General features: G+C 42.7%; 1 protein-coding gene across 1 annotated transcript; it reads left to right on the top strand.

The window, feature by feature from the left end:
• The first annotated feature begins 11,829 nt into the window (after nucleotides 1-11,829).
• On the top strand, nucleotides 11,830-20,621 carry LOC139468798 (uncharacterized). The gene is made up of 2 exons (XM_071250935.1): nucleotides 11,830-11,958; nucleotides 17,252-20,621. The coding sequence occupies exon 2, from the start codon at nucleotides 17,273-17,275 to the stop codon at nucleotides 19,670-19,672; it is 2,400 nt and encodes a 799-aa protein (XP_071107036.1). The 5' UTR covers nucleotides 11,830-11,958; nucleotides 17,252-17,272; the 3' UTR covers nucleotides 19,673-20,621.
• Nucleotides 20,622-27,467: the final 6,846 nt, after the last annotated feature.

Genomic DNA, 27,467 nt, shown 5'->3' with positions numbered 1-27,467 from the left:
TGTTTAACATTTAACACATCCATCCAGACCTCTCCGAACCATCAGATAATGGTCCTGGCCACTTTATTACCAGAGACTGCATCAAATACTGGTGCTGCATCAAATACAAGCAAAGTCTGGCCAGCGTTGTTTGGTATTTTTAGACTTCCTTTAATCAGATCGGAGTTACTTCAGTTCAAAGCGTGAATAATGTCGTCCTCGTGCCAGTCCGGGACACATCTGCGTCTGCCGAGTCTCCACGTGATGTGGTGAGTCCCTCAGCTGAACCATTACACTGCAATTGTCAGAGGTCATCACTTCCAATACATTAAGATGTTTATGCTGTTACGCATCGAAATCCTTCAAGGGAGCACGGATGGCCGAGTCGTCTAAGGCGCCGCAATTCGCTGTGCAGAGTTGCGTCCCTTGGACAAGCCAGAAACCTATGTTTGTTGGTTCGACGCCCTGATTATGTTTCTAGGTTTGCCAGCACCATACTCGTGCTCGTTGGTTTCGCCGAAGTGGTAAACGTCTGAGACCTGCATCACTTCAGGCTTTCCTCCTCCAGTAAGCGGACACGCCGTGATATGACTGGTATACTGTTTAAGCGGCGTTAAACCCAACTCACTCCCTCAATGAAATCCTTCAACTGAACCATCACATTGCATTTGTCAGAGGTCACTATTTCCAAAACATTAAGACTGACTGAGTGAGTGAGTATGGTTTTACGCGGCTTTTAGCAATATTCCAGCAATATCGTGGCGGGGAACACCAGTAATGGGCTTCACACATTGTACCCATGTCGGGAATCCAACCCGGGTCTTCGGCGTGACGAGGGAACGCTTCATCCACTAGGCTACCCGACCGCCCCCCAATTCATTAAGTTGTTTGTACTGTTGTGCATTCATTGTAGTTTATATGGACCCTTCGATAACAACCAATCGATTTTACCTGGTTCGAACTACGAATTTGTAGACAATTACTATTGACTTTTATCTCTACTGCAAATGCCCAAGAGGAAAATGAGATTATGAGTTAATCATGGTTTTTCAGGTTACGGTCGACCAACTTCGTGAGCCAGTTTGGTCTAACGCTGCTTTGAACAGTGTTTCACTTAGGACGGCCTGTCAGCTCGGGGAAATCTCGAAAGCCCTCTTTCATTACTTTGTGAAGCCAAAGAGGACGGGTTTGGAGCTGAAAAACGTACAAACATGATCAAGGTAAATCTGGTATTCGAACCCAGGATCATAGGTTTCTGGCACTTCTAAGGAACGCAACTATTTGCAGTGAATTACAGCGCCTCAGACAGGCAACCGACACATACAGGTTGTGCATACCTACCCCCATGGTTAGAGTTGGGAGTGAGTTGTGAGTGAGTTGCTCATGAGAGCTGAGGCGGATCCAGGACGGACGTCTCGCACTTCCCTGTATTGACCAGACCCGTGAAGATCCGGGTTAGAATAGGTCTTCAGCAACCCATGCTTGCCGTAAATGGTGACTATATGCTTGTCGTAAAAGGCGACTACCGGGGTCGGGTGGTCAGGCTCGCTGACTTGGTTGACGCATGTCATCGATCCCAATTGCGTGTATGGATGCTCATGATATCAATCACTGGATTGTCTGGTCCAGACTCGATTATTTACAGACCGCCGTCATATAGCTGGAATATTGCTGAGTGCGGCGTTAAACAGCAAACCAACCAACCAACCAACTGTATTGACCATGTCGGTCTGTGACATTCCTACTTGTATATTCTTGTGATGTATTCGGACATGTCATATATGTGAGAGCCAGGAAAGTGGAACTGTGATTTGAATCAGACTGAGTCTGAGCACAATGTGTCGTTGGCCAATCCAACTGTGACTGGAATATGTCTGTGACGTGGATCCAGATTGAGTCTTATTGGTGGAGTTTCAGTGTCTCGTTGAGTAGTCACGTATTTTTCTTTGCCACATATATGTTAGTTTGCCTGATTGTAGTCGCAATTGTGTAAATAATGAGTAATTGTAAGTTTTGGTAATAATTATATATTATTCTTAATGGTGAAACTCAGTTGGGTCCTTCCTTCTGTAACTTGAGACACTGTGTCCGTCGTAACAATACCTACACGATCCCCACGTCTCTGACTCATGTCAGTTTTCTATACATATTAACCGCATATACAATGTTTGTCTTAGATTTGCACATATTTGGACAATAAACCTATTTTTCTGTTTACAGACGCAGCCGAACGCAGCCAAAAGCCACAAACATAAAATAAAATGAAAATGTTTTGTTGTGTTACAACCTGCCGGGCGAAGGAAAGTAATAGACCCATGTTTGATGGTGGATAGTAAAAGCGTCCATGTTTGATGGTGGCTAAAATAGAAACAAACAAGAAATGGTTATCCGATGGTGACGTATTTGATACGGGTGTCATAGTTGTGCTTTTGACCCTATACGTCTGCAGTGTTTCGGCGACCGTGTCAAGCCCAGTATAACGTTTTGATGACGTTTAAAATATTTTGTTCAAACCTAAATTAAAGTGTATACTTTCTTTTGGCGATCTCATCTGGCTTTATGTTTATAAGAATCTATATTAAAAAAGTTAGAAATCTGAGCTATATGTATGAAAGACAAATGTAATGATCACCAAACGTTATTAACATTAAAGCTGACGAAGTTTCCCGTGGACATTAACATTAACATGTGCCTTTTAAATTGTGTTTGATCTCTGTTAAATACTTGTACTTATTTTAATATCGGATGATCGATCAAACGTTATGTTTATAGGTAATTCATTTTCCCCTCAGTAAATATTCAAACTTATTTGTAGCATTACCTGAAATCATATACGCAAAGATAATTGACACAAGCCCATTATTCCGAACTTCGAAAATTCTAAAGTTTTACTATTAATGATAACTATGTTATCCAAATAAAGCAATATATGCTGTCAGAAATGGTTTATGGAAAATGGATGTAATAAAATTAATAGTTTTAGATAGGCAAACTGCATACTATATAATGATCTTTTATTGACAAATGTGTACGTGTATTGGGTTTATTACAGCTGAAATAATATTTTGCTTACAAAATATTAAATTTTCATTGCCCTTTTAGGCAAAAAAACCCATCAAAAACACATTGCGATTCTCAAATGTCGAGAAGATTGGAGGAAATACATTTAAACTAAAAATCGCACGCCATTTCATTGGAAGGTCCTTAACAACTTTGAAATCATATTTAGAACTATGCATTTGGACAAAAATACGAACAGTCGAGAATAAGTTAGCTATTTTTTTTCAGCATATAATTTCAATATTATTTTTTTTTATCTCAAAAAGGTTTAATTCTTTCTAAAACAGCAGTAAGTATGATTCTACAGCGTAAGTAAGTACAAAGCCCAGTTTCACAAACTAACAGCTCCCCTACGGTGGTCGTAATAAGTTGTAACTTTATGTACTTTAAGTGATCTCCTTGTGGGTAAAAAGAAGTTACAGTTTCTGAATATTTGTCAGGACACCACTTTAAATTTACTTTAAGATATGCTGGTACTCGAATTGTCACGATCGCCCATTAAAACTTACTTCGGTCCAATAACTCAACCATATGCTACTTGGACTGACACGAGCACAATACACACGGTCTGGGAGTACTTTCGTAAGAAGACCATAAACTGCTGAATGACGTGACACTGCAAATTATTGATTTACTATGTCGGACATTTTATGAGAAAGTGTTTGACCATAAAACGTAAAAGAGGTATACAAATCTAAAAAAACAATTAATTGAAACTATGGATACAGTTTAAACATTGCACATATACAGCGTATCTCAGTACATACACGGGTAACCATGGTTGTCTGGTAGATAGAACGTCTGTCTGCCTGGAGGAACGTCGCTGGTTCTATCCAAGGCCGCGTCATACCTAAACACGTTAAAATAAGATGTTACTCTGCCTTGAGCTCAGCATTATTGACAAAAAACAACGACTGGCCGGTTCGGAGTCGGTATAATGTGTTTGAGTGGGGTGTACATGTTAAACTGTGGCGTGGTATCTCAGCGGGCTAGCACTACAATACCGGTATGTGACCCGACCAGTACAAGCCTCAATACACAGACGTGTATGTGCGTGGTTATATGAATGCGACGTAAAACCCAATTCCGCCTTACTTCATCTAACCATTACCAACCACCCTCTTTTCCTCTCTATCGCCACGCTGAAACAGAAACTGCGATGTAGATCTACACAAACATACGAAACTCCATCCTCCATTATCGAGGTTTTATATCCTGGACCTATTCTCCACCATAGCCTCATTTCGGAATTGACGTCACCATCTTCATATCTTCTATCTCCATCTTAGCTGAGAACTAGAGAGAAATAAGATTGGAGCCTTGGAATCGGGCTCAAAACGAAATGCGGAAGCGATTAGGTCTGGTGTATTTATCATGGAGAAAAGAGTCTCGATTATTACCAGACTCTCGTAATATTGCTTTAAATTTAGTGTGAAGTGGTGATGTGATGTGATTGAGGTGAGGTGAGGTGAGGTGAGGTGAGTTGAGGCGAAATGGGGTTTACCGTCGCGTTCATACTTATATAGCGACGTACACGCACACGCGCGCGTCCGTGCGTGCGCGTGTGTGTGTGTGTGTGTGTGTGTATGTGTGTGTGTGTGCGTATGTGGTTGATTGTACTAGTCTGGTTGGTTGGTTTGCTGTTTAACGCCGCACACAGCAATATTCCAGCTATTTGACGGAGGTCTTTAAATAATTATTTAAATAATTGAGTCTGAACCAGACAATTCAGTGATTAATATCATGAGCATCAATCCACGCAATTGGGATCGATGACATGCATCAATCAAGTCAGCGAGCCTGACTACCCGATCCCGTTAGTCGCCTCTTATGACAAGCATGGTCGCCTTTTATCTGGACTCTGGACTGATGCCGGTTATATAGTGCTAGCCCACTGAGACACCATGCCGTAGTTTAACCTGAATACCCCACTCAGACACAGTATACTGAGCTCGAGTCCGAGCAGACCATTCCCTTAATGCCGAGCGCCAGGCAGGGTAACATCAAATACCGTGTTTAACGTCTTTTGGTACAACGTAGCCGGGGATCGAACCACCGACCTCCTGCTCTCCGGGCGGACGCTCTATCCACTAGACCACGGAGGCGCTGAACACGTGAGTGGGTGACATGGTTCTGATGTCTATCACAGTGTCCCATCTTAATGTGGGAGTTAAGCCCAAAGCGGCGCAAGTGGTTGACATCATACCATACTCTTTGGTGAATCCTTCTGTTTGGTGCTGACAATCCAAGGGTCATAAACTGGACCATTTTGGAAAACGAACCAACGATATCTGTCGCAGTTTCTCCGAGGGATGGTGATGAAGTAACAGTAAAAAAAAAATGTTAAAAACCTTTCAGTGATCCAAAGAAACAATTGCTTGGCTAAAAATAAAAAAATATAAAATATTTTTTAATATTTTGTTTGTTGTTTAACGCCACACTCAGCAATATTTCAGCAATATGACGACGGCCTCTGAATAATCGAGTCTGACAATCTGGTACCTGACACCGTTACTAGTTGATAAATTGGGAGACGCAGCTAAATTTCGCATACCCTGAATGCATTTTTATTGTTTAACATGGCGAACCTTATAATCACGTGCGCAACTCACCAGTTAGGATACATCCAACGGGACCACATTTCAGTAAACAAGGGATATCTTTCATTAAGTGTGGTTAGTTAAAAATAACATTTACTACATAAACAATTTATTACAAGCCGTGGCTAGTTATACCCCCCGTCCCCGATTTCTGCAGTCTGTACATAATTGACAGGAAGTTTAACGTTAAGGATAACTGTATATTTGTTTATCAAACCCTCGATTTACATCCATATTTATAGAACAGTAAATATACCGAATGTAATTGACCTAACAGTTAACCTGGTTTCCTAGTATTCAAATAAACACGTTATATCTTTTATGAACAACTATAAAAATATGGTTAATTTATGATCTGTACAAACTACAAATATTTTTTTTATAACGTTCATACAAAGAATCAATTTCCTACACAGGTATCACACACGTTTCCATCGAACCGTTTCGCTCATGAATAAATGGAATTGGAGCGTACACGGTATATCGTCAGTCGTATAAATCTGATCCAACAACAACTAAAGAAGTTCTCCCTCAATAAAACAGAGATATAGTCGGGAATTGCGGTACGCGTGCTGCACCGATTCGAAACCTCGTTAACCTTACTTCTATTTTCTCGATATATCGTTAAAGATTGGTCCTAGCAGAATCTTTTTTACAATGATCTGTCACTCCGCTTGTCTCGAATCACGACATCTACCCAGACCCCGGTTCCACAAAGCTGTCTTAGCGCTACGACTGTCGTAAATCTATGTTAAGGTATGGGAGCTACTATCATCTCAGTGCTAAAATCGCTTTCTGGAAAGAGACCCAGGACCAAGTTAACGAGATGCTTCACTGCATGTATGATTGTGTCTACATTTTCAATACAGTATTTTCAGTGAGTCGCTTGGCTGATATTCCAGAGAACTATCAATTGAAAAAAATTAAGGACTATACCTATACGTGTTTGTGAAAGATGAAATAAATCATGCCTTCTTAATGGTCCATCATCGTGCGATTCTTTCCATCAGCTGTGTCAACTGATAAGGGCTATTCAAGAGGTAAGGGAAGCGCACAATACAAGGGACACAACTCTTTCTCCAACTTGGACATTCTTCAGGACCAAGTGTATTTACAGAGGTATACACGCGATCGAATCTCACATGAAATGCCAGCTGATTTGAAGTAATGTTTGTACTGTTATCTTCAGGTTCGGCATGTCTTTTAATCTTCATTGAATATGATACCTTAGATGCTTCTGATGAATGTATTCATACGCAATCAATTAATATATGTTTAACGTAAAACAACATTTAGACTATTAAAACACGTATATGCACCTGTGGCTGTCACTAAGCCATGGCACGGAGACGCGACGCGACATACTATGACTTACTAGTCAGCATCGAAAAAAAAGAAAAATTGACTGAAATTGCTAACCTTGTTGTATGCTAATAAGAAAATTTGAAATAAACTATAAGTTAGAAACTTGTTTGTTTGTTGTTAAAATCTGCACTCAGCAATATTCTAGCTATATGACGGCGGTCTGTAAATAATCGAATCTGGACCAGACAATCCAGTGATTGACATCATGAGCATCGATGTACGCAATTGGGATCGATGACATGCATGAACCAAGTCAGCGAGGCTGACCACCAGATGCCGTCAACCGCTTCTTACGACAAGCATGATTAGCATAGGTTGCTTAGGACCTATTCTAACCCGGGTCTTCACGGGTACATTGTCATGCTGAAACTAATTAAATACACTCATTCACTCACTCACCCACTGTTTTACACAAGTCGCTGGTCAACTGCATTGTTTGATGGCGTCAGAATCGAGGTAGGGTGACATATATAATAAGCTGACATTGTGACCAACCAAAATACAATATACTCGCCTTTTATAAACGCACTGAGAATCAAGACATTATCAATAGCCAGCAAGCATCAATGTTTGAGTGAGTGAATTGGTTGTGACGCCCAACAATATTTCATATCAAGGCGCCGCGATTCGCTGTGCAGAGCTGCGTCCCTTGGGCACGCCAGAAACCTATGATTGTGGGTTCGAATCCTGGTTCGCCCCGAACCCGATTATGTTTCTAGGTTTGTCAGCATCATACACGTCCTCGTGGGTTTCACCGAAGTGGTAAACGTCTGACACCTGCATCACATGGGGCTTTCCTCACACATTAAGCTGACACGCCGTGATATAACTGGAATACTGTTAAAAGCGGCGTTAAACCCAACTCAGGAACTCACTCACTCATATCAAAGCGCATATATGCTTGCTGTGAGATGACCAAACAGACACAAAACATGGTCTTTGACAAAACACGAACATCTGAGTAGTGGTGGAAGAACAAGGCTAATAGCCAGGGAATCGGAACAACGGATCCTGGGAGCTAAGGGACGTAACTCTGCATAGCGAGTTGCGGACAACAGGGCAATAGGTCCACCCGCGCCACCTTAATATCAGAGGGTATGTCGATGTAGAACTAGTAATAAGGCACGACCACTCACAATGTATGACTATGTATACGACGAGACCCTTTATGGCTCAACATCTGCATAAATTAAGGAAATTTGAAAAATACTTACTAGTGGTCATGAAAGTTATCAGACACGTTCTTGTGAATGACAATCAGATTTGTTATTTTCAACACGCCAAATGTTGTAGTAAGGCTGACACGTTTTAAGAAGGTTGAGTTTAGGGGATTGCGGGAAGGTTTCTAATAATGAAACATGAGTAATTCGTCATCCAAGTTAATTTTCCAAGGCGATACAGGCAATGACAGTACAAACATATGTTGGGAAGTGTGTGTGTGTGTGTGTGTGTGTGTGTGTGTGTGTGTGTGTCAGTGTGTGTGTGTGTGTTGGGATGGGGCTGGGGTGGGGCTGGGGTGGGGGTGAGTGGGTTTTGTTGTTTTGTGATCACGGACTTGCCCAGTTAGATTTTCATATATTGACTTCTTCCCCTCATTTACGCAGATACTTTATGTAAATCCTATATACGAGTAGGTTCTTGGACTTAAGTCATACTTTTGTCTTGATCATATCGCGAGTTCAAAACTTGTACTTGGTGTAAATTTAAAAAATCAGTGACCCATTGATATAATTGTCACCGCTAATTTACCTTTTACGCCCAGTGGAATGTGTTCCGAGAGAAAATTGAGACGAGTTATTCTCTGGCGTTGACGTTTTATCTTTATAGGTCTACTATTGTAACAAAAGCAAGTTTCTGACCAAGCTGTTTTTTTCTTGGGAAATGTAGACAGTACAAACATGGTCAAATAGTCCTCGGGACCATGGGCTTGATCATATTCATGATCACGTGGTGGCACATGGTCCCGTGCACAGCGCACAGGTCATAAATCAAGCAACGTCGGTCGCCGAGAGTCCTTGGATGGGTGACCGAGTTCGGCAGTTTGAGAGTGTCCAGGGCTTCGGTCCTGCCCCACACTGAAGCATATGTAACACATATAGCACATGTGGTGCCCCTTGGGCAAGTGACTTTGTTTTAATTGTGCCTCTGTTCTCTGGTTGTTAACCTTCTTGCACCTAACAGGCAGCTTGGTTTGTATACTCCCCAGGGAGCTGAGAATGATTGTTGAGTGCACACTGATCCCTTGCTCGGGGTAATAAATGTCTAAGCGCTTAGGGCGTGTTTATGCATGGAGTACAGTCATATAAATGGACTATTATTATTATTATTATTATTTGTTCTTGAATTTCAGAATATGAGCCTTTTTTACCCATTTAGTCATATTTGTGTATTTGATCATGTCATGCAATTGTGGGAAGATAAAAGACATGCTTTCAGCCATTTCAACATGTCTGATAATTTTCATAGCAATATTTCAAAGGCATTCGTAAGTGTAAACTATTGCATTTCTTGTAGGCCAAAAGGGCTCTTACCCTATTTCGTCCTTTATCTGTAACTTTAAAGTTTGACATTTCCAATAGGTTAAAAAACGCCGTAGCATACCTCGTGTAGTATATGAACTTCTTTCAAACACCGGGCTTTTTTCAAGCGAGTCCTGCTGAACACATCCCATTACACTGACACACAGCACGTGCTCAGCATGGATAAGGTGGACCAATGCTGGGTTGTTTGGTTCTTATATTGTACATCACATGTCATAATAGAACCACTATAACGCGACCTGTTTCGTTAACCTAACTGGCGACATGCTGTGTGCTGCTTCCGTGTTTTTGTAATATACATCTATGGATGTTTGACGCTTTGGCCGAAGACGATATGAGAGTGCGATGGGTCTTCAATCACCTCTGCAATAACGCTGTAACTCTAAGACATGATCTTGACTTGGAGGATGGTATTTTTTTCTGTTTAACGGTTTCGACTGATTCCATCTCCAGTTCGCTGGGTAGCACACAAATATGGCGTAACCAGAATCCCTCACTTACACAAACAAAGGTTAGATCTAATACCCGATCAAGGATATTTTTACTACCGTACTGTGTCAAGATTTGCCGTTCTCCTATTGACTCCTTTGTTCACCCGTGAAGATCCGGGGTAGACTAGGTCTTCAGCAACCCATGCTTGCTGTAAAAAGGCGACTATGCGACTACGGGATCGGGTGGTCAGGCTCGCTGACTTGGTTGATGCATGTCGCATCGTATCCCAATTGCGTGGATCGATGCTCATGATGTCAATCACTGGATTGTCTGGTCCAGACTCGATTATTTACAGACCGCCGTCATATAGCTGGAATATTGCTTAGTGCGGCTTCGAACAACAAACAAAGGAAAAGAACTCCTGTAATTGTCATGGCAGAGAGTGAGTGAGTTGAGACACGGCGTGTCAGTTCAGTCGTCTAAGGCGCCGCGATTCGCTGTGCAGAGTTACGTCCCCTGGGCACGCCAGAAACCTATGATTGTGGATTCGAATCCCGGTTCGCCCCGATTATGTTTCTAGGTTTGTCAGCACCATACCCGTGCTCGTGGGTTTTCACCGAAGTGGTAAACGTCTGAGAAACTGCATCACTTCGGGCTTTTCTCCCACATTAAGCTGACACGTCGTGATGTAACTGGAATACTGTTAAAAGCGGCGTTAAACCCAACTCACTCACTCACTCATTCATGGCATGACGAGTACGTGAGGTAATGTTGTTTGACGCCGCAATATTACAGCTATATCACAGCTGCCTGTAAACGGAAACACGAGCAACGATGTACAACATCCGGGACACACAGTAAGCCAAGGCACAGAGCCTGACTAATCGTTCTTATTTAGCCGTTTATACAGCATTGGAGTGCTGAGAATCTACATTCCAACCCAGGTCCCCAATGTATAAACTGTTGCTCATATTATCGCCCTCCACTTTGACTGCTTTATACTAGTTAATAACTTGGGCATCGAAACCCATTTTCTCACCCATGCAACATTGATTAAATTTCGAAATGTTGCATATTCTTTTGGACTTGAAACGTCCAACAATGAACATGATTTATGTGTCCTTATCGACTTATTGCTTGTCAAACAATTATAGCGCATGTAAAGTGCTGTATTGTGGCGGCGATACACTGAATACATGTGACACTTTTATGTGCGGTTTGACATTCTTCAAAGTTTCTATATTTACTGGCTGTACATTAACTTTACCGACTGTATCGTGTCACTTTATGGATCCATTTGTTAATTTGTGTTCGATTCCTTTGAAACCTGTTACACAATTGACCCTAAAGATCACCACTGTGCATGAAGTCAGCTTATATGGTCGCGCCAAGTGGTTGACGCTTAATATTCCGAGTGCATGGAACAAACACCGTTTCCGTACTGTCACCGGGTGAGAATAGTTTGTGTGTGATTCATCTCTTTTACAGGACATGCAGGTCACGATTCGAGCCTCAATAGGACATATGATATTTGACTTTTTGGAGTACGTATTCCTTAAAAAATAAAAACGGGTCTGAAACACAACAATGGAGAAAGTCTGAAAACGAAATTCAACGAAAGGTGCAAGATGTGGAATCGCTCAAGGTCGCACAACATGCAATGCAAATTAGTCCAAATAAATGCATGACGCGTCACAGGAGGATTCAGAAGCAACATGTTGCCGTCTTAAGTTTTAATGTCGCCTGTTGTGCCTCGTAGCTCGCTATAATAATAACCAGCGGCAAACAAGTGATTTATGAAGCCCTCTTGTCAAGCAATGTCACAGGTAAAGAGACACGCCACCGTCCCGCCACTGACATTAACAGACGGGCTGCTTTGGACTGAAAACTGTAACCTTTGCCTCGTTGGAGTGAACAGTACTGATGTAGAGGTGAATATGCTATGGGATCTCTACGACAAATGACAGTTTCAGTAATATAAGGTGAGAATGTGTTGTCCCTTTGTAACACCTTAACGGGGTCACTTGGACTATTTTTGCATCAACGTATCTGACTCGTAGTGTCGCCATTGTCAAACATGGAAGTGTGTTAAGAGCATCCCACATAGCTGTACCTCAAAACGATTAACAAATATGTATTGTTTATATCGCCACATATGTACAGGTTCGTCATACTATAGGGGTGATTCACCACTTAAACGTCTCCCTTTCCTCAGATAAAATAATAGTCACGTTTTAGTTTGTCATGTGTGAAAGTAACATTATGTTAATAAATATATGAAGTCTAATAAATGAAACTTATCGTTCTCCGACAATATATGTTATATAACAGCGTGTATATGTCAAAAGAGTTCATAAGGTCTTGTTTTGCAATGTAAAATAGGATAAATGTGTTTTCAACCTATTATAATTCATTTCCTACTGATTAAAGCGTTCGCTCGTCACGCCGAAGACCCGGGTTCAATTCCCGACATGGGTACAATGTGTGAAGCCCATTTCTGGTGTTCCCTGCCGTTATATTGCTGGAATATTGTTAAAAGCGGCGTAAAACCATACTCACTCACTAATTCATATTCTCAGATTTTTTGCGTTCGTTACACATTGAATCAGGTAACTGTACTCCGTCATAAAATAAGATTCATAGATGTGAAGAAGTATTGTTGTTTCCCCTAGTATCTAGTATTTTATTCATGGATATCACCACACAAGCGCATAATTGGATCCGCGTATTTTAGTATGTACAACATTCACAACGTATAACTTACCTTCCCATAGGATGTCACATGTCACGGACCTGTTATTGTGAAGGTGTGCGGGACGAATAGTTATGTGTGTGTGTGTGTTTGGCTTTATGTAAGGCAGAATTAGAAAGCCGACACCATATAAACTGTCTGACATTTTAAGGCAGTTTACGAATTGACAGATTGCGTTGTAGTGTAACAGCCCGACCCTTGTGATGCTACTTCCGGTAGCGCATCCGCTGCGGCAGAAAGTCACGTTGGTCACGTTGCGATCATTTTTGGGGGGCCGAGCAGGCGACACAGGCAATCGTGGCTCTAGTACCCGTGTCTTACACCCCGACCCTGGCCGATTTCAACAGTGATATGCCGACAAAAACTTTATCTAAGTCAAAATGCATCCAGACACAACCCTTTCTCGTCCATGCCTGCAAAATGCATGTTCCTGGTATTAATGGAGTACAATTGTGAGTTATCTCCCCTCGTCGGGCCCGCGAGTTCTAGACGTAAGTAGGCCTATACACGTATATCGAGTCTGCACCCTAGCATTTGCTATGTGTTTGAGAAAATTACATGGGAGCATGGGCCTTGGGCATGAGAAATCGTTGGAAAAATGTAACCAAACTTTTTAAAGAAACATGTTTATGTAACATGTGTATAATGATGTGTGTACATTCGAAATACATAAGTAATTATGAATTACTGTTAAAACATTCCTAACTGTAAATTATTACAGTTAACATGTTTATGTTATTCGGCAACAATCATAACAGGACCTCCTGTCCTAGACAGGTATATCTGCCATAGAGCGCTTGCGCTCCTCGCCTAAAGCCGCTAGGAGGCGAAGGGCAGGGTTCCTGTCTAGCTCCATCCGACCCATGTCCCCATACATCATTTCGCTGCCGAAAAATTGTGAACCATTTTCGTGAAGCGGGTTTGTCTGTCGAGAGGACGGAGACAGGCCAACAGCAAATCGCTATGTGCGAAACGCTGACCCATTTCAGTGCAGCGAGGTGTTAGCAAGTTTGGACAGTGTGAATAATTCACGTGTCAGGCTACAGGAGTAACATATTATCACGAGTGAGGTAACTCTCATATAGAAGTATGGCTCATGGTTAATAAACAACTCACAACAATGTGGGTTTTAATTTTACCAATATCTGCATGTCTCCATGTGCATATCCACTTCACTATAAAACATAATTACAACATTGTAGCTATTACTTTGATAACATATATCAATAGTGTGTGAGTTGGGTTTAACGCCGCTTTTAACAGTATTCCAGTTATATCGCGGCGTGTCAGCTTAATGTGGGAGGAAAGCCCGAAGGGATGCAGGTCTTAGAGGTTTAAAAAGGTCACGAGTAGGACAACATATCTTTTACACATAAAAATGACCGTAAGGGACCGACCATTTGATAATCTGGAGGGTCCTGGGAGTTTTATCAAACAAAATAAAATGTCTTCAGACTGTTGAAAAAAAATGACTGCCTCAAAATATAATTTGTTACAAGGTGCTTTGCTTACAGGCTCATAGTTTTTTGCTTACAGGTTCATAGTTTTTTGCTTACAGGCTCATATTTTTAAATATTTTTTTTCTGATGTTGGACCTTTGCAGTTGTAGCTGAAAAATATCTAATCTCGATGCAAAATTCCAGACGTCTGTTTACACCATGCTGAGTTACGTCCCTTAGGTGTGCCAGAAACCACTGATCGTGGGGTTCGAATCCCGATTCGCGCTGATTATGTTTCTTGGTGATTTGTCAGCACCATACCCTTGCTTGTGGGTTTCAGCAAAGTGGCAGAAGTCTAAGACCTACTTCACTTCTATGTCTATTCAAGCTGACACAGTTCACATCGGCGTTAGAGTCAGTTTACTCACATGCTAAGATATACATAGAACTTTTTGTTTACGGTTCGGACTCTCCGGTCACAGTCATGTTTGCGTGAAAAGCGGGCGAATATTTCCTGTCTGTTGGACATGTCAAATGTATTATCATTCAAGAGGGTCAGTATTCTCAAAGCCGTTTTCGCCATGGTGTTCGATACAATACAACAACTCGTTTTCATGATCGTGAATTCAGGCTGTTGATTTGATTGACATGTATATGTGTATGCAGTAATGTATGGCACAGAACATTCACGTGTTTCGTAAAATGTACCACGTTTATATATAGATATGTACGGCGTTTATTCGCTCAGTACGGACATCTAGCATCCTGCATCGAAAACCGGTACGTGAGATGATATTATAATGGCAATCTATTCAAACGCTGCATAACATCTTTCAGCGAGGATCTTAAGTGAGTTGGGTTTGACGCTGCTTTTAACAGTATTCAAGTTATATCACAGCGTGTCAGCTTAATGTGGGAGAAAAGCCCGAAGTGATGCAGGTCTCAGACGTTTACCACTTCGGTGAAACCCACGAGCACGGGTATGGTGCTGACAAACGTAATCGAGGTGAACCGGGATTCGAACCCACAATCAGGTGTCTGGCGTGCCCAAGGGACGCAACTCTGCACAGCGAATTGCGGCGTCTTAGACGACTATTTCATTTAATCAAAGTGTACAATAGGTTACCAGCATTCTGTTGCTTGAGAACAGCGGAAGGATTTGATCAGGTGGTTGGTGATTTGGCTAGCTGCGTGTCATGGTGTACATGGCGGCGTCTGACGTTACTCATAACTTGTTTCTATGGACAGGACTCGATTATTTGCAAGGCAGCGTCAAATGGCTGGAATAGAACAGCAAACATGTAAGTGAGTGAGTTTGGTTTTACGCCGCTTTTAGCAATATTCCGGCAATATGCCGGTGGGGGACACCAGAAATGGGCTGTACACTTTGTTCCCATGTGGGGAATCGAACCCTGGTCTTCGGCGTGACGTGCGAACACTTTAACCACTAGGCCACCCCACCGCCCCAACAAACAACATGTAGATAACGGAGTCTTGTTGTATGACAGCGTTATCCCAGCTTTATCAAAACGGCCTGTAAAACATCAAGTCTGAAGCAAGCAGACCAGTGATAAACACCAAGGACATAAATGAGGATCCAGGCAGTCGGGCGTATTATGACACTCAATCAGCCAGGGTGCCGTTGTACAAAACAACCTTAGCGCTACAACTGTCGTAAGTCTATGTTAAGTATGGGAGTTACGATCATCTTAGGGCTAAGATCGCTTTGTACAACGGCACCCAGGTCACACTTGTAACCAGTCCATCATCGTTTTGGTCAGTTTTGCAAACAACACAGGGGACATCTTAGCCTACTTCTGTCCTGAAATCCACAACACAGCCGATATTTGTCATCAACAAATCACAAGGATGTAACTATGTATAAAGGAAAGGGCTGATGGATAATCTTCGAAAAGTGCAAAATATTTAGAATTGTTATGCAAGTTATTCGATATGTTTATTTAAATAAGAACTAGACTTGGTTCTTTTAATGCGTGTTTTTGGATTTAAATACATGCACTTGGCGAAACTATGTCGAAAAGAGAAACACTAGAGTCACTGTTGGTTACTTGCACATGCCAGAGGTGTAAGAAGAAAGTTGGCAAATTGTCAACTATTTGAACATGCCTAATAATTTGATAGCATTACTTTTATATAAGTTTTCCTTATCTCTAAAATTAGACCTTTCTAGTGAGAAAAAAGGGCACTTATCCTACTCCGTACTTTGTAAAAACCCGTGAAGATTCCGGGGTAGAATAGGTCTTCAGCAACCCATGCTTGCCGTAAAAGGTGACTATGCTTGTCGTAAAAGGCGACTAACGGAATCGGGTGGTCAGGCTCGCTGACTTGGTTGATGCATGTCATCGATCCCAATTAGGTGGATCGATGCTCATGATATCAATCACTGGATTGTCTGGTCCAGACTCGATTATTTACAGACCGCCGTCATATAGCTGGAATATTGCTGAGTGCAGCGTTAAACAACAAACCAACCAAACAAACAAACACTTTGTAATATATCAATATATGTTATCAAAATCATCTTCAAGCATGTCACCGTGTCTGACATTTCCAACGAAAAAAACACGAACTAACAAGATCTAGCAAATAGGACTCCGTTCCGAGTTCGGAACAAGACAGTTACAAATATCCCGATGTTTGGTTTGAAAGACGACTACAATGAAACACGCCGATTCCATCGGGCGATTGTCTTTCTGCCATCTACTTGCTTCCTCTTGTGATATTTAACTCACTGATTGCTTCTGTTAAAATCTGTCTCCTGGATTTGCCTCATATATCATATATCAAGTCCAGAGAATAATCAGTCTCGATTATCTGCCGAAACAGATTCCATTGGGAGAAAAAGACAAAATAGTGGTGGAAAATATATAAATGGATCATTGAAACTGTGATGACACCAGGTGTTCGCGAAAAGAGTAAGCATATCCGACCCTACAGGTAGCATCTGCCACTCACAAATTGTGTAAAAAATAAGTGTTTGTATGACATGTCATTCACTCATAACCTCCATACATGCTTTTTCATTGTTTTTCACTAGATGACATCTTGCTTTCCATGTTCCAGGTTGGCAAATCCGGAACCAAGATGGTGGATATCACTTCCGGCATCACGCTGAGACCGATTTACAGCCGTCTCATCAGCGAGCGAGGGGCAACTAACATACAGTCCGTCTCTGTCGCAAACCGCAGCACAAAGTATGTGTCGGACATTTGTACAACACTCATCGACATCCAGTGGCGTTGGAATCTGTTGCTATTCTTTGGGGGTTTCACATTGACATGGCTTATCTTTGCCGCCTACTACTACCTACTGGCCTATGTGCATGGAGACTTATTCAAAACCGACGATGACTGGTTGCCCTGTGTTGAAAATATCCAATCATATGCATCGGCGTTTCTTTTCTCGATTGAAACGATGACAACGATTGGTTATGGGTATCGCTACGTGACTGAAGCTTGTCCTGGGGCTTACTTAGGTGTCATAGCACAGTCAATACTTGGAGCAGCATTACAGTTTGCATTGGCCGGGCTCGTAGTTGCCAAAGTGAGACGATCCAAGAAGAGATCTGGCACGATTCTTTTCAGCAAAGTGGCTTGTATATTTGCAGAGGATCTCAAACTTCGGCTAGCAATAAGAGTTGGCGACATGCGCAAGTCTCATATAATAGGAGCACACGCACGTGGTTATTTTATCCTGAAAACCTTCTCTAAAACTGGTGATAAGATCCCTGTACAGTATTTCAATATGGACTTCAGATCGGAGGGAGGGGATGAACGGCTTTTCCTGCCGTGGCCCACGTATATCGTCCACAACATTAACGAAGAATCCCCTTTGTATAATCTGTCTAGAGATGATGCCATGCAGGAGAACTTTGAACTGATAGTTGTCCTGGAAGCAGTATCTTCAACAGTCAGCGCCTCGTTCCAAGTAAGGAAGTCCTACCACCCATGGGAAATTAAATGGGGACATAGATTTCTTCCTCTAGATGTCACATACCAGGACATGTTTGATGAACATATCATAGACTACGAACACTTCCATGACACCAAGGCTGTTTCTACTCCCATGGTGAGCGCCAAGGACATTGACGAGATGACCGTGCAAGGGAACCTGTCACCGGAGAACCTTCAGAGAAGACGCGATTCTAGAGCTGAGAGTGATCTGTTCTTCAGACAGAAGACAGTTTCGGACACGTTCCTGGGTGCGGAGGAGGACCTGAGTGTGAGTGAGTTTTCCATGTCAGACACCATGTCATTGCAGGAGAAGCTGAGGAGGATAAGTACAGTTACTTACCACGGTCCAGGGACATTCGAGAAGAGAATGACGATGAGAGATGTGTTCAGAAGCCCTCCCATAGCTTATAACAGGACAAGGAGACACAGTACCGGGCAGTTTCTTGATAGTATAATCCGAAATCGTCGCCCCAGTCATGATTTGTCTTTAAGTCGTCGTCCAAGTCAAGCTTCATCCAGTCGTAGACCTAGTCAAGATATGACTTTCAACCGTAGGACTAGTTGTTTCGATTTGGTTCCGACTAGAAGACACTCTAACATTTCGATGAGTGGGGAATCAAGTGATCTGGCTTCTATAGACGAGCAAGAATACACAGATGAGTTTAAGCTTCACGAAGAAAGTGGTCCGAGGTATGTTAAAAGGAAAAAGGTGACTTTGAACACTAGACCCATCACCGAGCCTTTGAGGAAGAGAAGTGATCCTGGGGTGTCCTTCACAAGGCCTCAATCTGTGTTGCACCAGAGAAGAAGACATAGCACTTGGCAATTTGCAGAACAGGATTCCTTCATTAGAGACTACCAGCAAATCCATCCCGAATTGTATCTAGGTCCACATCTGGAAGTAGACGAAAGTGGGCACTCTGATGAACCAGATTCCGACCTTGGGAGTGCTGCTCAAGAGACACCAAGTCTTGATGCTGATAATAATGTAAATGCACTTGGAGAAGCAAATAAAACCCGAGTCTCATCATCGAATGAAGGGACCACAGTGGAAGAGTTTGGCGATGACAGAATCGTTATAACAGGGTCTTTCAGAAAGAAATATATTGTGGAGAAGGTACCTGAAATTGTGATAGACGATGTTTCCACTTTAGCTGCGGAGGGGGCTGATTTACATACGACTGTGGGAGTTTTGGAAGAGGCTTTGCGGGAAGAAGCTGGGAAAGCAGATGTGGTGGGAGACGACGTTGTGGAAGAAGACGAGGAAGATGAAACGTGTCCAGAATACGAGAATCCCCCATCATCTCCCGAGACAGAAACCACACTTACTGACGTGGTCAGCAACCCTGAAGAAGTAAACTTCGCCTATGTGTATGATTCGGAAGACGACATCGGCTACAGAGAAGACATCTTGCCTGAGGATGAAATGGAGCAGAGGCAGAATGTCAACTATGGCTTTAAGTCGGACGATGAGCTGGTGATGGACGACAGGAAGGATAAACTGGAGGAGGAAGGAAGGAAGGAAGGATGAGAATGGAGTATCCATCACTTACATTAAGGATATGGTTGCTACTTACAAACATGTATTAGGTGCGTCCCCGTCATATCGATACACCGAGCGTTCCTAACCACGCGATAACCGATACTGTGATATTTGAACTGTAAAGAAGCGAACGTTGACATGCTTGTCAGCTACACGGAAAAGCAGACCCTTAGTCAGTTCTCATTTATTTTACAAATGTGCTGTGAAAGAATTTACCTGTGCTGACAGAGATGAACTGTGCTCACATCTCCTGTAGATAACAAGTAATGAAAAGAGTGGACAACCCTTCACTGGTGTATCCCTGTGGGGTGGTCACGCCTTCACTTCCCCCCCCTGTGGTGATTAGCGATGGACTATCTCACCAGGGCCTCGTGCGTGTAGGTTCCGGCTAAAAGGGGGATTTGATGGTCAGCTTCTGTGGGTGTTCGTTGTTGTTCGCCGCTCTCAATAATATTCCACCAATATGACGGCGGTATATAAATCATCGCATGTGCACCAGACAATCTTGTGATTGATATTATAAGTATCGATCTACGCAAATGGAATACGATGACATACATCAACCAAGTCAAGCCTGACCACCGTTAGTCGCCTCTTACGACAAGCATGGGTTCCTGGAGACCAATTCTGACCTGGGTATTCACGGGTTCAGCTTCTGTATATACCTTGGCTTACAGCGTGTCATTATGTCACGACGGCGTTGAAGGAGCCCGTGCTTTCACTCACAAATTTCTTTGGTCCGGATTTAATTATTTTTCAGCCTGTGTGATATAGCTCGAGTATCGCTGTCTTTGGCGTTGAACAAAGTTGGCTCATTCATTCGTCTTCAACTATGCGCGACCCGTGAAGGTCCGGAGTAGAATAGGTCTTCAGCAACCCATGCTTACTGTAAAAGGTGACTATGCTTGTCGTAAAAGGCGACTACCGGGATCGGGTGGTCAGGCTCGCTGACTTGGTTGATGAATGTCATCGATCCCAATTGTGGGGATCAATGCTCATGATATTAATCACTCGATTATTTTCAGACCGCCGTCGTATAGCTGGAATATTGCTGAGTGCGGCGTTAAACAACCAACCAACCAACTAATCAACTATGCGCACTTCAAACAACTTGACAATAAACTCGGTGCCTTTTATAGTCGTCTCTATGCTCGTGGGATAAAAGAAAGAAAACAAACTACACTCTAAACTTCTGTCTGTCCTTTCCTAGAGAGAAAACTAACCGAATTTTTTTACTTGTGCATTGAAAACAAACCGATCAGCATATGAGTTTGGATTTAAATTTATTTTTAAAAATAGAAATCGTATTGATTCAAATTGGTATCAGAGTGAATGGGTTGGTTGATTTTCATTCTCATCTCGATTTTGATAGTGACCAAGGTCGTAGACGTATAGTAGTGACACAGTGGGTTCTGAATCTTGTTCTGTTCCATCCTTGACGGCTAGAGACACAACTCTACATGGCGAATTGTGGCGACTACTGGGCCGGCCGAGTACTGGGATGACACACTTTGCATACTGTGTGTAATATACTCTATTACTCCATGTGTATATGTGTTGTATCATATGATGATGTATATATTCTATTTTCATACTTCTGAAACAGAACACAAGCTCTGAGCGATACTCTGAAAAATAGAATGATTCGTTGGTTATATAGGGAATTGTTGATGAATTTCTAAAGCAAACACTCTTGGGGACAGTGATCCTTATTTACTAAGCAGAGAGCGTATTGTTTGTTTGATTGTTTGTTTGTTGTTTAACGCCTCTCTCATCAATATTCCAGCTATATGACGGCGGTCTGTAAATAATCGAGTCTGGACCAGACAATCCAGTGATTAATATGAGCATCGATCCACCGAATGGGAAGGATGATATGCATCAACCAAGTCAGTGAGCCTGACCACCCGATCCCGTTAGTCGCCTTTTACGACAAGCATAGTCGCCTTTTACGGCTAGCATGGGTTGCTGAAGACCTATTCTACCCCGGATCTTCACGGGTCAGAGAGCGTATTAGATCGCTGTGGCGATGGTTTTACACACAGACTCGCGATTGACAGACGGTGAGTGAGGGCATGTGACATGTTTACGTCGCTTTTATCAATATTCCACGGCGGTGGACATGAATTGACGTCACACATTGTAATCAAACTCGGGTTTCAGTGTGCCGAGCGACCGCCTCACCACTAGGCTACAGGTGAAACTAGGTCGAGTCTAGTCCCTTTTAGCCTGTGTGAACAATGGAGCCGGTAACAGGAAGGTGAGGTGAAATGGGGTTGAACATCGCGTTCAAAGTTTTAGCACTTATTTTATAAAGCGATGTTGGTATGCGTCTTTCTTGCACTAGTCCGGAATTGTGCTGGTTTTCGGGTGCTCTCCCGCTGAGATACCATGCCGGGGTGAAACATGAATATCCCACTCGGACACCTGACGTGTGAACTGCGCGCACTTCGTGACTTGTGTGACCCGTGAAGATCGGGGTAGAATAGGTCTTCAGCAACCCATGCTTGTCGCAAATGGCGATTATGCTTGTCGTAAGAGGCGACTAACGGGATCAGGTGGTCAGGCTCGCCTACTTGGTTGATGCATCCCAATGGATCGATGCTCATGATGTCAATCACTGAAGCGTCTAGTCCAGACTCGATTATTTACAGACCGCCGTCACATAGCTGAAATATTGCTGAGTGCGGCAAACAAACAAACAAACAAACAAATCGTGACTTGTGTATTATCTGTGCCCCGCCCACTTTTTTCACATCATGGATCCGCCTCCGTGCCGACCAGTTCTTGTATTATTTCCATTATGCCAAGCTCCAGGCAGGGTAACAATATCATCTTCCAGCGTCTTTTGGTATGACGAACCACCGACCTCCGGACAGAAGCTCTATCCACAAGACCACGGACCGCTTGACTAATTGCGTAAAGAACTGAAAAACACTATCAATCATTGTGATAAACAAGGTCTAGCATGTTATTTGCGTATGGGTTACGTAAACGCCAAGTTACGTAAACGGTAATTAATTATACACTGGCATGAGCGGACGCCCACTTTCGTCTACCGTTCGTTTCATCTTCAGTGTTATCAAAACCAGAAATTAGAAGGGTAGTAAGCTGATCCCTTCAGAAAATAGTGGACCAACCCGTGTAAGATAAGGTAAAGAATATTAAGAGAGAGTTTCATATATACTGAACCGCAAAAGAAACGTCACCCCAAGTAACATTGCATGAAAAGTTGTCATTTAAATATCTGGGTAATTTTTGTCAAAGTTTCTAAAATTTAACATAACCTTGTCCTGAAAAAAGAAATTTGATGATAAATAATCAAAGCAGATGACAATAAAACCGATCGCCCAAACGCATCAGGGCAACGGCCATGGTAACCCGATGCACGTGAGTTCCGTGCAAATTGAAATGCACATGCGTTCCCCCATTTCTTGCCCCATAAAAATCCACCCAGATCGGATAACATTCATTCGTTATTGAATTGCTACCACATGCCAAGACAAGAAATCAGCGACACCAAGCCCTTAGACGGCAAGTAGCCACTGCATTTCAAGTCCACGTACGGGCCATATACAGGGTCCAGCAACGGTACCAGAACATCAACACTACAGGTGACCGACCACTAGTGAAAGATCAAGGGTCACCACCCGACGTCAGGATCGTCAGATTGTGCCACAGCATCTTCAAGATCCTTTTGTTACTGCTGCGGAAACTGCTCAACAGCCCATGGGGACACACCAGCGACACATTAGTGCGGACGGACATCGTGCGTCGACGATTGACGAGCAGACACCTCCACTGTCACAGGTCACAGCGAGGACCCATTTTGATACCACGTCATCGCCGGTACCGTCTTCAGTAGGCAACACAGCTTCAGCATTGGCGCCACCAGCAGTGGAGAAGTCCTCTTCTCAGACAAGAACCGTTACTGTATCTCAATAGCAGATGGCAGAGGGTAAGTCTGGCGACGCCGTGGCGAACGTAATTCGGATGCTTGTGTTGTTGAGAGAGACTCGTAGGGTGGTCCGAGCATCATGGTGTGGGATGGAATTGGTCTTGCACAGTGGGTCGGCCCTGTGGTCTTCCAGAACATCGGTCCAGGGAGAGGCAATGGTGTCACAGCAGCTCGGTACATTCAAATTCTAATTCAAATTACGCATTTATATAGCGCTACTTATTCAGACATACTGCCTGCTCAAGAGCGCTCAGTCGTATGCTCTTTTGAAGAGGATGGTCTTGAGTTTTGATCTAAAGGTGTTGATCTTCAGATCCCCTAACATCAATGGGCAGTGCATTCCATAGAGTTGCACCTGCTTTTCGGAAGGTTCTGTCGCCATATGTTGTTCTGCTGGTTGGTGGAACAGCAAGCTGTAGTTTGTTTGCAGATCTCAGTGTTCGGCCAGGCTGGTAAAGGGCAATGAGGTCCTGGAGGTATACATTGATCAAGTCTTGAGACCACACGCCATACCTCATTTTGCACGTCGCAGCAACCACGAGTTTCAGCATGATAACGCCCGTGCCCACACTGCGAGAGCAACAAGAGACTTCCTCCGGCAGAATGGCATCAGAACCATGCAGTTGCCTGCCCTCAGTCCCGATTTAAATCCCATTGAGCACCTGTGGGACGAGATTCAAAGACGGCTGAATGGCGTCCAACCAAGGCCGATAACTGCAGCTGAACTGCGTCAGGCGTTCTTCGAGTCTGGGCTCAAGTGCCTATGGCCCTTATCAACCGCCTCATCCATTTTATGTATCGACGTTGCACGGCAGTCATCAATGCACATGGCGGTCACGCGAGATACTGACTTGTGATGCCATTTTCTCAGAGACTAGTGTCGTGTTTCACTTTGAGAACATTTGACACTTTCATTTCAACCTTGATGATCAGTTTTTGCCAAGTTTCATATCTTTAATATGTCTCAAAGTATGTTTACAGTGTTTTGACAAATAAGGTTTCTCATATATCTATCCATGGGAACGTTTCTTTTGCGGTTCAGTGTATCTATTATATACAATGACCAAAGAACGCATTTATAAATCATAGAATAACCCACGAGGTACGAGTGATTACGGAAAATATGTCACGAGTGAAGTAATGTTTTAAGTTCCGAGCTTTAAAACATTAATTTCACGACTGACACAGTTTCCGTTATCACTCGTACCGAGTGGGTTATTCTATTTATTACCCATAATCATATTAAAGACGTGTTCCAAGAAAAAAACCCTGGACGATCAAGAACATAATGTAGTCAACAAGCAACATTTCTAATATATAACATTTCAGCAAACTATTTCTGAGAAATAATTGTTTTGTACTGCAGCAGCAGGTGAACAACCACTATTAACTTATTTCTGAAATATAGCTTTTAGTGGTCTGTACTGTTCAACAGTTGTTGACAATGGTGTAAGGATCTGCTCAGCTTCAAATGTGTAAATTGTGAAAAAACAAGTATATACCTTCAGTCATGGTAACCTACTAAAACACATCTTCTGAAGATGTTTGTTTGTTGTTTAACTCCGCTGTCAGCAATATTCCAGCTATATGACGGCGGTCTGTAAATAATCGAGTCTGGAGCAGATAATCCAGTGATTGACATCATGAACATCGATCGACGCCATTGGGACCGATGACATGCATCAACCAAGTCAGCGAGCCTGACCACGCGATCCCGTTAGTCGCCTCTTACGACAAGCATAGTCGCCTTTTACGGCAAGCATGGGTTGCTGAAGACCTATTCTACCCCGGATCTTCACGGCTCCTGACAATTATTTGACTCAGCAGTGTTTTTAAAAAATCTGTTTACTCAAAGGAGGGAAGTTAGTTAATTCTTGGCTATGAACTCCTATCAGTGTAAATATTTACTTTTTGTTGTTATTAGTAAGCCGAAAGTTAGTGTTCGGCATGAACAGTGGTTTAATGTGTTGTTTTTATACTAAAATAACTGAGACTTATGAGAGACGACTCAGGAGAAGGGGTAGCGAAGATTCTTATAATTGTTATTTCAGTCAATGACTGCTTCCGCTTATTTACTACTAAGCTACTCCTGACCAGGATATTGGAAAAAATCGGCTTTATTTCATGTTTTTATTTATTATTTAATTTTATTTTTGTAGCTAGTATTATAGAAGTTGAACCTGTGAGGGATTAAGAAAGTGTAGTCGAATCACCTTACCACAATTACTGTAGTCGAACTCACTGTAGAGGAAATTAATTGTTGTCCAAAAAACGCTACACCGACATGAGATGTTTTAGCTGAAGGAGATACGTGATGCCTAGCATTGATTACCTGTTCATAAAAGTAATATACGCGATGTTTACGATGAAGGCAATCAGCAGGCTGAACAAGACCAAGGTTATCGTCAGCACACTTCAGATTTATTTGCGAGAAAACTTTCTTTGAGAACATAAAAACCCCATTGACAGCAACATACATCTAGCCACGTCTTATGTTAGATTAGTGCCAACTACATACAGCTAGATATGCATGCTTCATTAACCACCATGATCAACAAATACATCAAGGCTGCTCATGTCTTCAACTGCATGATGTCATGAGTAGTTTTGGTCCATGTCAACTGTGTAAAATCATGAGCTGCCTTGACCCATGGCAGCTGTGTGAAGTCATGAGCAGCCTTGACCAATGTCAGCTGTGTGAAGTCATGAGCAGTTTTGGTCCATGTCAACTGTGTAAAATCATGAGCTGCCTTGAGCCATGGAAACTGTGTAAAATCATGAGCTGCCTTGAGCCATGGAAACTGTGTGAAGTCATGAGCAGCCTTGACCCATGTTTATAGTGTGAAGTCATGAGCTGCCTTGACCCATTTCAACTGTGTGAAGTCATGAGCTGCCTTGACCCATGATAACTGTGTGAAGTCATGAGCTGCCTTGACCCATGTCAGCTGTGTGAAGTCATGAGCAGTTGTGGTCCATGTCAACTGTGTAAAATCATGAGCTGCCTTGAGCCATGGAAACTGTGTGAAGTCATGAGCTGCCTTGACCCATGTCAGCTGTGTGAAGTCATGAGCAGTTTTGGTCCATGTCAACTGTGTAAAATCATGAGCTGCCTTGAGCCATGGAAACTGTGTGAAGTCATGAGCTGCCTTGACCCATGTCAGCTGTGTGAAGTCATGAGCAGTTTTGGTCCATGTCAACTGTGTAAAATCATGAGCTGCCTTGACCCATGTCAACTGTGTGATGTCATGTTTGTTAATTTGTTGTTTAACGCCACACTCAGCAACATTCCAGCTATATGAATAATGTTAATAATTGAATCTGGATCAGACAATCCAGTGATTGACATCATGAGCATCGATCCACGCAATTTGGGATACAATGAGATGCATCAACCAAGTCAGCGAGCCTGACCACCCGATCCTGTTAGTCACATCTTATGACAAGCATAGTCGCCTTTTACGGCAAGCATGGGTTGCTGAAGACCTATGAGCAGCTTTGACCAATGTAAACTGTGTGAAGTCATGAGCAGCTTTGACCCATGTAAAGTGTGTGAAGTCATGAGCAGCTTTGACCAATGTATAGTGTGTGAAGTCATGAGCAGCTTTGACCAATGTAAAGTGTGTGAAGTCATGAGCAGCTTTGACCAATGTAAAGTGTGTGAAGTCATGAGCAGCTTTGACCCATGTAAAGCGTGTGAAGTCATGAGCAGCTTTGACCCATGTAAAGTGTGTGAAGTCATGAGCAGCTTTGACCCATGTAAAGCATGTGAAGTCATGAGCAGCTTTGACCCATGTAAACTGTGTGAAGTCATGAGCAGCTTTGACC

This window comes from Haliotis cracherodii, unplaced genomic scaffold (genome assembly GCF_022045235.1).
Source record: "Haliotis cracherodii isolate W230 unplaced genomic scaffold, xgHalCrac1.p SCAF_2, whole genome shotgun sequence".
In the NCBI taxonomy this organism is placed as follows: Eukaryota; Metazoa; Mollusca; class Gastropoda; order Lepetellida; family Haliotidae; genus Haliotis; species Haliotis cracherodii.
The sequence above is the reverse complement of the archived record's forward strand: the minus strand, read 5'-3'. Positions and strand labels throughout refer to the sequence as shown.

Excerpts from the sequence above, each read along its gene's own strand:
- LOC139468798 (XM_071250935.1), top strand. The coding sequence starts at position 17,273 with ATGGTGGATATCACTTCCGGCATCACGCTGAGACCGATTTACAGCCGT.